Source organism: Ursus arctos, unplaced genomic scaffold, assembly GCF_023065955.2.
Source record: "Ursus arctos isolate Adak ecotype North America unplaced genomic scaffold, UrsArc2.0 scaffold_7, whole genome shotgun sequence".
In the NCBI taxonomy this organism is placed as follows: Eukaryota; Metazoa; Chordata; class Mammalia; order Carnivora; family Ursidae; genus Ursus; species Ursus arctos.
Window position 1 is genome coordinate 76,666,038 of NW_026623089.1, and position 13,160 is coordinate 76,679,197.

A 13,160-nucleotide genomic window follows, 5' to 3' on the forward strand; every position below is an offset into this window, starting at 1 on the left:
TAAAATGATTTTTTATTATATTATGTTAGTCACCATACAGTACAGAAACTCTATATATCTTGATCATCTTAAAACTTCCAATAATACATTTTGTGCTGCACATAGTTTGGGCCATTTCACATGAGAGAGAGTCCTTCCTCTTTTGTTTTCAGCAGCTCACCCTGCTCTGTGTTATGCTCAAACTTCATGGATAACAGTGACTGGATGTATGTCAGTGGTAAATTCCATGTAAATTGCTAGATATCTGCCTTAAAGTACTAAATGACAACGAAAGGCAGTAAATATGAACAATTTCCACGACTTGGGGCGACTAACTTTAGGGAAACCAGGAATTGCTTAATTCAAATACAGATGAAAGGCCAAGGTTTTGGCAGGGGAAATAAGGAGCTTGAATCTGTTGGGGGTGGCGGAGCGGAGTAGACAAAGGATTTCAATCATTCTTAAAACTGTGGCCATTGTCAGCATCTTTATCCAGAAAGGACATGGTAAATACAGAAGATTCATGTGCTTTCCTGAGGCATTCAAATGGGACAAACGAACGGGACACCAAAAGTGTTGAATTTTCAGGCTACACCTTACGATAAAAATTGTAGGTGGCATTTGTCTGAAATACTACTTTGGAAAATAATTGACATTTTAAAGGCATGTCTAATAGTATCTATTGTTCATCTGTCCAAGGCCTTGGTGCTCTAGGCGCCCACTCAGGGCTGTGCACACGTACCATAAACACACACATTTCTCACAGACGTCTTGAGAATCCAGCCCAGGAGGGAAGGGAGGACAAGAAGACTCAGACGACACAGATATTCTTTACTTTCGCACCATCCAAAGGCACTCCTTCAAACAGAAGTGAGATCTCACAGTCCCCAGCATTCCTACCTGTACTTTGGGTTCGATGTTAGGGTTCCTTGGACCACTTCATTCAAACGGTACATCTGAACCGACTTTTCTGGGTAATGGCAGTGGCGAAAGGAGGTCTGTCTCTGCATGTGGGATGTTTCCAGGGACATCAGCCTCTGGAACACGTTCCCTTCCCACACTTGTCTCCCTCTGGCTTTCAGACTGGGCTCTGGGTCCCTCAGTGGTACTCCTCAGGTTCTGCAGGTAATGAAGGTCCCAGCTACTACCTAACCCTTTCGTGCCTTTGTAGTGTTAGTTGTAATGACGACAACTGTGAAAGAACAGTTAAGTGCTTACTGGATGCATTCCATGCTAGGTTCGCACGAAGCCATTCACAGATAGCCCCTCATTTAATCTTTGCAATAATTATAAGATAGATCCTTTCTACTTTAAAGGTAAAAGAACGGAGGCCCAGGAACGACTGAGACCACGAAATTATTTTCCAAAGGGCACAGAGCAAGTGGCAGAGATTCAGAACCCAGACAACAGGATTCTAGAGCCTAGCCTCTGAACTAGTCTACTCTTGAATTTAGGCACAGGTCAGTTTCCATCTCCACAGAGCCCGTCCACGTCAGCCCAGAGCCATTGCTCCTCCCCTCTTTCTTGAAGTCTCTTGTTTGCCAGGAATTCCTTAACATCTCTCTTAATCCACTCTCTCCAACTAGATTACAAATGCTTTACTTGTAGGGCTATGCCCTCTCTCCGTGACGCTCGCTGGAGTGTTTAGCACTGCCTGGAGAATTTGATTCCAGCCTAAGACATTGCCGATAAATGACAACACAGATTGGAAGTTGGATCTTCATGGATCAAGTGCCGGGAACAAAGTTTGAGATGATACAGTTCGAAGTCTTACTGGGGACTGCCTGGGAGAGAGGTACCGGGGAGCAATCTAGATGTGTGAGCTTAAGGAAGTTACTCAAACCTTCCACGGCTCTGAGGCTTCACCTGTGCATTGGTGTCATTGATCCCTAGGGAACAGGGCGCTGTGAAGTTTAGAGAGAGAGCCATGGCCAGTGTAAAGGATGAGAGAGCAGAAGGCAGACTGAGGGCCACGCACAAGCTGACACCCCACCCCCCGCAGGTGGGATCTGCGTGACATTCCCCAGGTGCTCCTGCCTGCCCTAAAACTAAGGGAAGGGAAAAGAAAAGAAAAAAGGCTCACCGACAGAGATCACAGTCCTGCAGGATGGAGTCTCCATCAGTTTACCAATGTCATAGTGATTTACAAGCAAACAGCATTCTTATCAAGAGCCTAACTTCCAGAGACCCATAGACTCAATTTCCTGGGGCCCTAACATCGCCCTCCCCTCGACAGTGGGGAGGGAAACACAGGCAGAAGGGAATGTAAATAAAATAAAATGTCCTTATAACCTGCAGCCCACTGACAAATACTCGAGGGAGGTAGAGTATAACCTTCCTCCAGGGAACTCCCACCTGTCTTAAAGTTAATGCCTTGCTAGAGGGAAAAGCTACCTTAGCTTGACAATAGCCAGGCTTCCAGTATCCTGTGAGTCTTCTGTAGCATATCAGAGTCCTCTTGGACACCCCCTGTGTCCTTACCTCCCCCAACTCCCAAGAATATAATCAGTCACCCCTCACACTGCCCACAGGTCCTGTCTGCACCAAAGACATCTCAAGAATTCTTTCTTGGCCGTCAGCTCGGGACCTCATCAACATTCCAAAACTATATCATAAGTACATGAAGATATGAAGATAATTTATCAAGAATTACGACTACTGGGTACACAATGTACCCCTGGATTCAACTAGAGCTGTGTTATCTGAACCAAAAAAAAAAAAAAAAAAAAGCCTTAGAAGTGCTGAATCCACGGATAAGAGTAAGAAAGCATGAAGAGTAAGGGGGTACAGAGCTACTAGATGGGGTTCCTGGAGGCTGCCCCCCATCTGTCACCAGCGAAATCTGCTCATATAAACTTCATACACAAAAGCACGCCATGAGATTTTGCTTTAGAAAGAAAACAAAAAAAGAATTGTTATGAAGATAGTTTGCACAACACTGTTAGATCCTGTTCAGAAAACTTACAGACAACAATGCTTTCAAGTCAATAAAAAGTTGCTTTATTACAAGTGGGAGGTATTATGAGGGCATAGAGTGCTACTGTTAGCAGACTGTCCTTTAGAGAAAACAAGGCATAAGGAACGCTTTGGTATAGAAGACACTGTCTAGCCTCCGAAGCCCCCACCCTTTCTCAGCCCTCTCCTCCCTGCCTTTCTGAGCACCTAACACTAATTTTCTAGGATCTACTGCCACATTCACAGTCAAAACTCAATTCCTTCAGACCAGAGCAGAAATGAGCTGGCTAGCTTCCTCACAGGCAACCTGCAACACACCAGACCTCAGAAATCTGCATGTCTTAGTTCCAAGCAACCCCCCATGTCTTTCTCAACAACTGAAATACAATCTTCTCATCTTCTAATTATTAGATGCTAAGAGATCTGCAATCTACCTAGCACTGCTGAGCCCTTCATGTGAATTTGATCAATGACCACCTGCATGGACTAAAAAGGACCTTTTCCACTCTTGGTCCAATAGAGTGGATTTAACCCAACAGGGAAAAACACTCTACTTATTCAGATATTTCCAAGCCCCTTGTTCTCTTAAAAATGTCCATCCATATTTGTTTTCACGTAATCCAAACTACATTCATGACTATGAGAAAGAACAACAAAAATCAAATGAAATTCTTTTCTTGTTGTTTTCCTACCAACATCTTAGCCATTGAATTCAATAAATCTAAAAGCTATTCTTGTTAACAACATAGCCCAGCAGTCCATGATTTTTTAATTTTTTCCTTCCCTCTCAACCTGTTCTTCTTTTAATTTTACTTCTCACTATTCTTCAAAAGAACATGTTAATAACCAGCACAGGGCTGGTAGTCTTCCACTAAGGCCTTGTTTCACTCCTTAAAAGAAAAACACAACTTTTCTTAAATATCTCTGCATGACAGCAATAAAATAACTAGGAGGGGAAAAAAAAAACCTAGAATGATGCCCAGAATAATAGTAATTATTATAGTGTCTGTAATTTTTCTTTTAAATACTTCAATATTGACAGTTCAATGCAGGGAAGAGTGTGTTGTTTGAATGTTAATACAAATTAAGTACCTGTAGGATGTAGATCACTAGTCCTCAAACTTTGGATGCCTCTGAATCACCCGGAGGACTTGCTTTACACAGATTGCTGTTGCCTGCCCCAAAGATTGGAGAAATGGAAACTCTCTGGCATCTTCTAACAAGTGCCCAGGGGATGCTGGGGCCGTCCCGGGCACCATACTTTGATAAATGCTGTAATACACATTTGAAGCTCCCTAATCAAGAGTCCACACTTGGGTGTGGGTAGTGGGCATTTTATGGACTTCACTCAAAGGTCTACCTACTTGAGGGAACGAGGGGAGGGAGACCTAGTGACTGCCTCCAGGACTGCTACCTAACTTGGCATCAGTTTGGAAATGAACTAGCATTGATGGACTCCATGATCTTGGCCTCCACTTTCTCATCTGCAGAATTAGAGACAATTTCTCTCACCTACTAGACTGGCATATTTTGAGGATCGCCTTAGATAAAGCATGGGTAACAGGGTGTAAATTTTAAAGCTCTCTTACCATGATTACTTAGAAACATATCCAGTCAACAAAGGGCATCCCATAAGAAGAGTGGGCTGCTCAGACTGACCAATGAATCGCCAAGATTGTTTTTCCTCTAGGGAAAACAAGAGTAAACGTGTTTGTCATGACTCTTGTTTTTTCTTTTAATAGATTTGTTACGTAAGAAAAAATAAAACAAAAAATTCCTTTATTAAATGTTTCTGAATTCCTGTTTAAATTTTTGTAATTCTTACTTTAAAAAATTCATTGACTGGTATATTTCATAAAAGAAATGTGTAGCTACTTAGTGATGTCTTAAATGTTGAACTATACAGTTTCATCATATGAGGCTCTCAACTATTTCAATACACCACACAAACAGATCCCACATTTGGTTCAGATTGCTTGTTATGGGTCTCTAAGGCTTTAAGCTTATGACCTTCTCTTCATTATATCACAGGATTCATCCTTTTGTAACAGATGTACTGAATGTGGGTCCATATGTTACAGTTTAAAAATTTTAAAAACCCACAATTATAACACGCTGCGTCACTTTTTTGTGGAAATGAAGCCTGAAGCCTTAGGTCAACAGAAACAGTCCTACAGATACGCTTGTGTTTAAACGCAAAATGAGCCACTGCAGATGAAATGTGAAAGCTTACGAGAGCAGCAGAGCAAAGCGGTGTCATACTCATGGACCTCCCTCTAACCACACAGCTACGTGCTATGGGGCTGTCGCTTAAGCCCCGTTACTTCAGCAACAACATGAGGGTAACACCACGCCACCCCAAACACTCTGAGCTTAGAGCAGCGCCCTCAGCCTTCGGATGTTCTCTGCTGGCATTTGTTGCTCCTGTCATCTATCACAATCCACGGACAGGAACGTTTCATTTAAAAAAAATAATAATTACATAACATACAGTATTGACCTATGTTACTACTTTGCTTTTTCTTCTTTCAATCAGCTGAGTAAATACTAAAATTACCTCTTAGCAAATTCTTGAATAAATTAAGATTCAGTATCCCAAAACAGACACAACCTTTACATTGTATGAGAGCTTTCCTTCTTTCCTTCCTTCCTTCCTTCCTTTCTTTATCAGTTTCACTTATGTATTTTTTGATGTAAGCTCTATGCCACACCTGGGGCTTGAACTCATGACCCTGAGGTCAGGAGTCACCTGCTCTACCCACTGAGCCAGCCAGGTGCCTCCTGTGTAGGAACTTTCTTTGGTGCAGGCCCTTGCAGAAAATTCTGCAAGATTAAAGAAGCTGCTAAAAAAATTTTTTTTAAAATAAAAATAAATCAGCCTTCCTTGCCCATCATTATTTACTATTAAATTATCCGTGATCCTTAAAAATTCATATCCCATCCGTGAAAGCCTGACTATTCTCTAGATACAGGGAACACTCAAGGTACTCCATTAATTAAAGGAGGGAGGGAGAGTAATTTATGTAGCCAAAGAAGGAATTAAGTAGTATTGCCCTCCTCTGACGATAAGAGGTATTCCCTTCCTCCCCCAAGAAGCATTTGCCAACGTATGCCTGTCACCTGAGCCGTGTCAATATTGAATCCAAATCTCCTTTTAGAAGTAGATAAATATAAATCAAATACATTCTGACTACACCAATTCCCATCAGGACTAGAAAAAAAAAAATCAACCTATAAAAGAAAATCATTGTAGGGGCACCTGGTCAGCTGAGTCAGTAGAGCGTACAACTCTGGGTCTCCGGGTTGTAAATTTGAGCCCCACATTGAGGGTAGAGATTACTTAAAATCTTAAAAAATAATAAATAAATAAATAAATAAATAAATAAACATTTAAAAAAAAAACAAAGAAAAACAGTGTAGTTTACTGTTTTCCTCTTCTCCGAAATTCACTTTTATTTCACTCAAACAATAGAGAAATGAGATGAAATAGGTTTTGTATATGTGTTTGTTAGTCTATTATGTGGCACCTTGGGTACCTAGTGAATTGATTCCTTTAATAAAGAAATGTATTTCTCAGGGATTACATAACTGGATTTATGTTACTCATTTCACAGTATTCTTTAATAGACAAGTGTTTTACTAAAAGGGATATTGTCTAACTCATTAAAGAAGGGTACCTGCTTCCCCAGGATGCGGCCGGACACTGTTTTGTTGTCCAGGATGACAATTCCTGGGCTGTTTCTGGACTGTTCTGTAATCTGGGTCCTACTTCTCGTCATCATCAGCCTGAATTTACTTTGTTTCTCCTTTCTCCTCAGGATTCTTGGGAGAAGGCATGCATTAGACCAGGAGAATGCAAAGCGTACATCTTTTTAATCGGCCTCGAAGGCAGAATGGAGACATTCTCATTAGCATGCTTATGTCCCGTGCTTCCGTGCTCTGGCACAGGGAGTGTGACAGTCCCAGTCCATCCTGCTCATTAAAACCCCAGGTAATAACCGCATATAGGACAAACGTTGGTGTTCGCAGACAATGTTGCTTCATTTCCACAAGTGAACGTAACTTTATCACAAATGATGCTTTATGGAACGAAACAATGATATTTCCTAAAAAGTGCCTAACTGCTTACTTCTTCATTCAATCATCTTCATACTTAAGGTTCACAGCCATTAGAAGAGCTTTATCTAGGACTCCTTTTTATTAATAAAATTGGCATTCATTTCTCTGTGACTTTATTGATAAACGGCACTGTTGACCTTATAAGAATTACATTTAGAGCACACAGAGGTATTTGAGCAAGAAATGTTAGTCATATCTTTTAATTTCTTTTCCCTATTCTTTAGTGGTTTTTGTTTTGTGTTTTCTTTTTTTTTTTTGACAGTTGGCAGATTTCTCTCAGTCATGTTGAATAACAGATTTGAAACAAAGCTATGAGGGAACATACAAGCCACCTTAATGAGCAGACTCAAATGTATTTTAAAAATTAAAAAATAAACTGAAAAATCCAAATCTTTGAACTTTGTTCTTAAAATGCCTATGACACACTGAGATATCTTGGTCAACTCCTCCTGTACAAATATCCTAGGAAAGCTTAGGTAAACCTGACAGTATTCAAAAGCGGAGGCAGAAAGTTATTTTTAGCAGATGTTACTGAAGTCATCAATTTCTTATAGAATATTTAGGCTCTTTTATGTTAATACTCAAGTATTTTAGTATCTAAGGAATGTTTAAATACCTGCTATAAATAATCTAAGGAAAAATAATTACTCAGATATTTTGCTCAAATCAATTCATGAAAGAGCCTCACACCCCACACCCCTCCCCCCCCAAAATTTTGCAGATAATTTTCTATGGTTTCAACTTATTCTGGTATTGAGAGGTTTTGCTACAAAGGGCTGGGTTTTACTAGAGCCTATTTGAATGAGACTGTTTGAAGAATACACTGCCTAAGGTTGGGGGATTTGCAAGCTAGACACTCAAAAGTAGGAGGAACAGATGTCAATTTAGTATCTTCAAGCAAAAATACCCCAATTCACGTACAATTGTAGTTGGGAACAAAGAAGCAAAAAGAAAAAAAACCCTATGTAGTTGTGAGACCTGTTTGTGGGGAACGCAGGTAAAACAAGACCATAGCATAAATGTCCTTGCAAATTCACACACGGGGCATGTGTCACTGAACACCTCGCTCATTGTAAGGTAAATGCCTTCCCATTCTATTTGTAAGTTTCCAGCAACTTCAGTGTCTCCGGGGGTGTGTGTATGTGTGTGTGTGATTTTAAGAACCTTGGGCACAGAAGCAATGGAAGAAGCCCAGGGTGAGTATAAGCTGATACTGCTCAGGCCGTGAGGTAGTGAAAAGTTAAACCTCCACCAGAAATGACATTTTAGGAAGAGAAGATGGTAATAGGCCTCCAGGTATGGGAACCAAGGGAGCAAGAGCTCTATTAATGGGTGTATTCCAAGTCCCTAACCTTTGTGGGGCTTGAAAATGGATAGTAAAACTCTTTTATCTACACAATCCCAAAATATTTAGAAAAAATGTGAAATTCAAACACCACTGGAGACATTGTTTGGTGTCGTGGAAATCAGATGTAACAACTGATTTCTTTCCTCTCCGTGGCACCTGGAGCGTTCCTGAGGGGCCACGCAATCCAAGTGGCCACGTTTACAGACAGTTAAAGAATACTTGCGCGTTTAAGCCAGGAATAACCTCAAGACATTTGTTACTTTTTTTTCCAACAAAATGTTACTTTTATGTATTTTGATATACTCATTCCTCTAGCGGAAAAAAAAAATCAATGGTGCTGTTTTTTAAGATAGGAAGAGACTCTGAATATAGATTTCCTTCACCATTGTATGAGGTTTTCCTTCCATGTCATTATGGTTTCAATTCTAAAATGGTTATTCTTGGTGCTATCAGATCGCATTCCTGGTGTTACCACCATAACCAGTGGTACACGTTTATTTATTTCCAGAGGAATGCCAACTGATTTCTCCCAGATGAAAAACAAAGGAGTTGTTTCAAACTACTACGGAACTTCTTTCTGTTGAAGCATTATGAACAAGCATATCCTATTTTATAGCCTCTATCAATCTATAACTTTAATAAGAAAACTTTTTTGATACCCTAAGTTAAAAAATAAAAAAACAAAAAACCCACAGGTAATAGAATCTTCTTTGTTAGCAGGAAGTCACTGGGATTTATTTATTCATGGCCTGATACAATTTCAAAAAAGTGCTCTTTTGAACAAGAAATGACTCATATACATCGAGGAGCTCTTGAATGTCACCCAGGATTCAGTTACCACTGTGAGATTAAAAATGCATCACAATGCTCAGCAGCTTTCAGGCTGATGAGGGAGAGAGAAAGGAGAAAGGGATCATGAAAGAAAGTAGGTGATGCTGAGAGAAAGGGGGTCACAACCCATGTAAGTGAGAAAGAAAGAGGCAAGATAGACAAGCTATCAAATAGGATGGGCGGTCTCCTTGGACTTAGACTCTTAGACCCAAGTGGATGAATCCATTTTGAAAGGTATTCTAAGCGGTCATTACTGGCAAAATGACGGTTAAGAAGAAATGGACAAGAGTTGGCAAAATCCTGAATCCTGAGAAATGACTGGATCTAAAAAGCCAAATAAGGACATTTTGAAATAGCACACATAATGAATAAGACAGCACTGGGGGGGGTATATTCTGTAGACATTTGGTATAAGTAGCATCCATAATGGAACCTAATCAGAATTATAAAGTGATCAGCTTGAGAGTTGAATTTAAACATAAACTGAAAGTGGTACTTAAGGATCGTGGTCACAAGTATAATCTCCCTGCATAGTGTGGGAGACGGGACAAAGGTCCCACCTAAGAAGTAGTTATTATTCACAACGTACAGTTCTTCACAAGACATTCCGAATATGTTGGCAATAGATATTTTTCCTTATTCATCCAGAAACCTCTGGGCATCTATACAGGCAGACATGGTCTGCACTCCATCACCCTTAGGTTCTTTTCTCCATACAAGCTCCACATCTTAAGAAGGCACTATGAACACACGCGTGCACACGCACACACACGCACACGCACACACACGCCTGGGCACGTGCACCTTTTCTGCGGCTGTGTTAAAGAATGTGCTCCATTACTCACTGTCTATGACGTAGATGGTCTGACGCCCCCCAAATGGCTAGGATTCTAATTTGCATTCAACACCTACTTCCTCCTCACTGAATCAGATCCAAAGTGTGTGTTTAAATTTATCCAACATGAGTACGATAGCTCCTGCGGATGAACACCATTTTACAGGAACCTAATAAATTTCACAAAGCAAAGCAATCATCTCATGAACAAAAAATCTTTGCCGCAAAATTAATTTAAATACATTATTTAGTCTATCTCAAAGATTTCTTTCATAATTCCAAGTTTCAACAGATTAAGCACATGTTACTACCAACTACTGACCTTTTTGGAATCATGGTTTTTCATTAGAATTAAATGAGCAGCGTACAAGGCTGAAATATTTTAAAATATTCACAACTCACTATTCACCATTCTGAGAAAGCCTGTTTTAATCAAAATGTGTTATTCTGGCCTTTTGACCTACCAGGATTGTAGTTCTCAGAAAAATGCAGCATGATAGCATAATCCGTTTCACTTAATAGTGTCATGACTACTCTTTTCTACTTAAGGCACTCCTTATGCGAGTTCAACTTGTGGCAGATTGTTTTGCTTCACTGGGCTTCATTATTCTTTGAGTCGTGCAATTAAATGATCACATAAAATAAAAACCTGGTGGTGCCCATCATTCAAAAGAGTTTTGTGCTTTCAAAGATCAAGAATCGAATGCCAAGAACTCATCCTAGGAGGGCCCCCATCGCAACTGACGTCCCAGCGACCTACTTCAAAGAATAAAAAGGCGATTCACTAACAAGGCATGTAGGACAATTTCTGGGATTCTGGCTGGCCACGCAGTCTGAATTCTCTACAATCCAAGGTTCAGTGGCTTACTGGTAGCCATAGGCCACACTGCTGAGAAAAAGAACCCCAATATACTAAACAGTCAATGGCATCCAGCCAAAACTAATTGATAATCTGTCATTCCGCCAATAGCATTTAAAAAAAATAACAAAACCTAATCGAAATGATTTGTGATTGCAGTCACCCACAGGATTATGTGTCAGAAGAACGTCTCCATCATGAAATGCATCTGTCTAAAGATGTAATGGACCTTCCATTGTTGGCTTTTGCATTCAGCTCTGTTTCCACGCTCCTTCCATCCTATACGACCACTTCCCCTCACCCCCCAACTATTGCAGCTGTTTCTACTGAGCAATAAAAGTTACTAGAGAAATCATATATACACATACATGTAAAATTAGGGAAACAAGCTGCTTTATTGCCCCGATTTAAAATAAGCTCAATCAGTAGAAAAGAAAAATACTATAATATACAGCTTGATGAGCAGCTGAAGACAAAAATATACTCAGACACGATTTTAGAATTCAAGCTCTCTCTAGCTCAATGATGTTTGAATGAGATGAAGGACATTTCTCCTTTAAATTTTTTCTAAACCACTGAATGAACACGTGGAATTTGTGGGGGAATGTAACCCAAAATAGACAGATACGTAAAAATTCCTTAAGTATTAGCATGAGGCTTTAAAGGCAGGAAAAGGAAGGTCTCGTTTCTGTTTCATATATAAAGTGATTTACAAAATGTTTTTGTATATATTGGTGTTTCATATATAAAGTGTTTTGTAAATCTTCATTGATAAGAATTCGACATTAAAAGCATACCTTCCAGAAGTCAGTATTAAATTTAACTTATGCGGAAGTGACTGTTAATCCTCCTTTACTAGGGCAAACAAATAAATAGATCAACCATAGCGCACGGTAAGAACTCAAATACCGATTCACAAAATTAGAAAGATTAAATCATGAGGCATGTTCATCAATATGTCAAAGGTCTAGGGGAAAAGACACTGAAAGTATTGGCAAAATACGAAAACAGCCTTACTTTTGACGGTCGCTGTCCGGGTACAGTTGTAAAGAATCGCCAACTCGCCAAACACTTTTCCTGGCCCCATGGTACAGAGCTTCACGCCTTCTTTTGTAACTTCAACCTTACCATCTAGAACAAAGAGACAACATCATTTTAATTCTCTTCCACGCTTCATTTCATGTGTTGCATTTTCGATACGCAATGGGGAGTATGAGGCTCCTGTTTAAAACTGCAAAGCAGTTACCAGTGGAGAACAGGCCTCCACCCAGAAGCAATGCAAGAAATGGAATAAATCAAGTCCGGTAAGAAATCCCATTCTTCTTTAAATTAGAAACTGAGAGGGGGCGCCCAGGTGGCTCAGTCGGTTAGGCGTCTCCCTTCGGCTCAGGTCATGATCCCAGATCCTTGGATCAAGCCCCCTCATCAGGCTCCCTGCTCAGCAGGGAGCCTGCTTCTCCCTCTCCCTCTGCCTGCTGCTCCCCCTGCTTGTGCTCTTTCCCTCTCTTTGTCTAATAAATGAATAAAATCTTCTTAAAAAAATTAATCACCAATAAGATCTGAGGTAAGACTCAAAGAGAGCCCCAGAAAAAGGCAAAAAGGTAAACATGTGTTTTCCCAAATATGGTATTAGAAAACTATGGTAATTCCAATTTTGATGTCATTTGAATCCAAGAGAAAACCTGAGTAAGTGGGTGCATTTTCTACAGCACACTTCATACATGGGAATTCTCATTTGAGTAAAGCACAGTTATTACGGGAAGGGAGATTACTTTGACCCTTGGGCACTGTTTAATTGCAGCTCATGGTATCTTTTATTTTTAAGCATCTTATCTGACTTGGGCAAGACTGTTTTATCTGCTTCCCAGCCCGGCAACACCGGCAGTAAGGAAAAATAAACTAGGAGGGTTGTGGGGGAAAGAAAGAGACATTAGGACCATTTATGTTCCACAAGGACTTGGAAAATGAAATGATGAGGAAGGAAAAAGCCAAGGATACATGGACCCTAGTTATAGTTTGTTGCCTGCAAGGAAGGCAAATGCTATCCAAGAGGGAAAAGAAAGAAACAGGTTTTTAAAAAAGGTACAGCTACACCGGAAATTCTCTTACCTCACACAGTGCTGGTGGGGTTGGAAATAAATGGGCAACCCAATCCATTCTAGACTAACAGCCCCCCTCCCCACTTCTATTATTCTTCCAAGTTACTTATCCACAGTCTACAGAAGAGCCTTCTG

The 13,160-nt window shown here is 40.2% G+C and overlaps 1 protein-coding gene across 2 annotated transcripts in view; it reads right to left on the minus strand.

The window, feature by feature from the left end:
- PRKG1 (protein kinase cGMP-dependent 1) overlaps positions 1-13,160 on the minus strand; it is a 1,185,830-nt gene that overhangs the window by 736,124 nt on the left and 436,546 nt on the right. For both annotated transcript variants that reach the window (XM_026503976.4, XM_026503975.4), the window contains exon 3: positions 11,944-12,057. In XM_026503976.4, the coding sequence (XP_026359761.1) occupies positions 11,944-12,057 (114 nt within the window). The remainder of the gene's footprint in view (positions 1-11,943; positions 12,058-13,160) is intronic.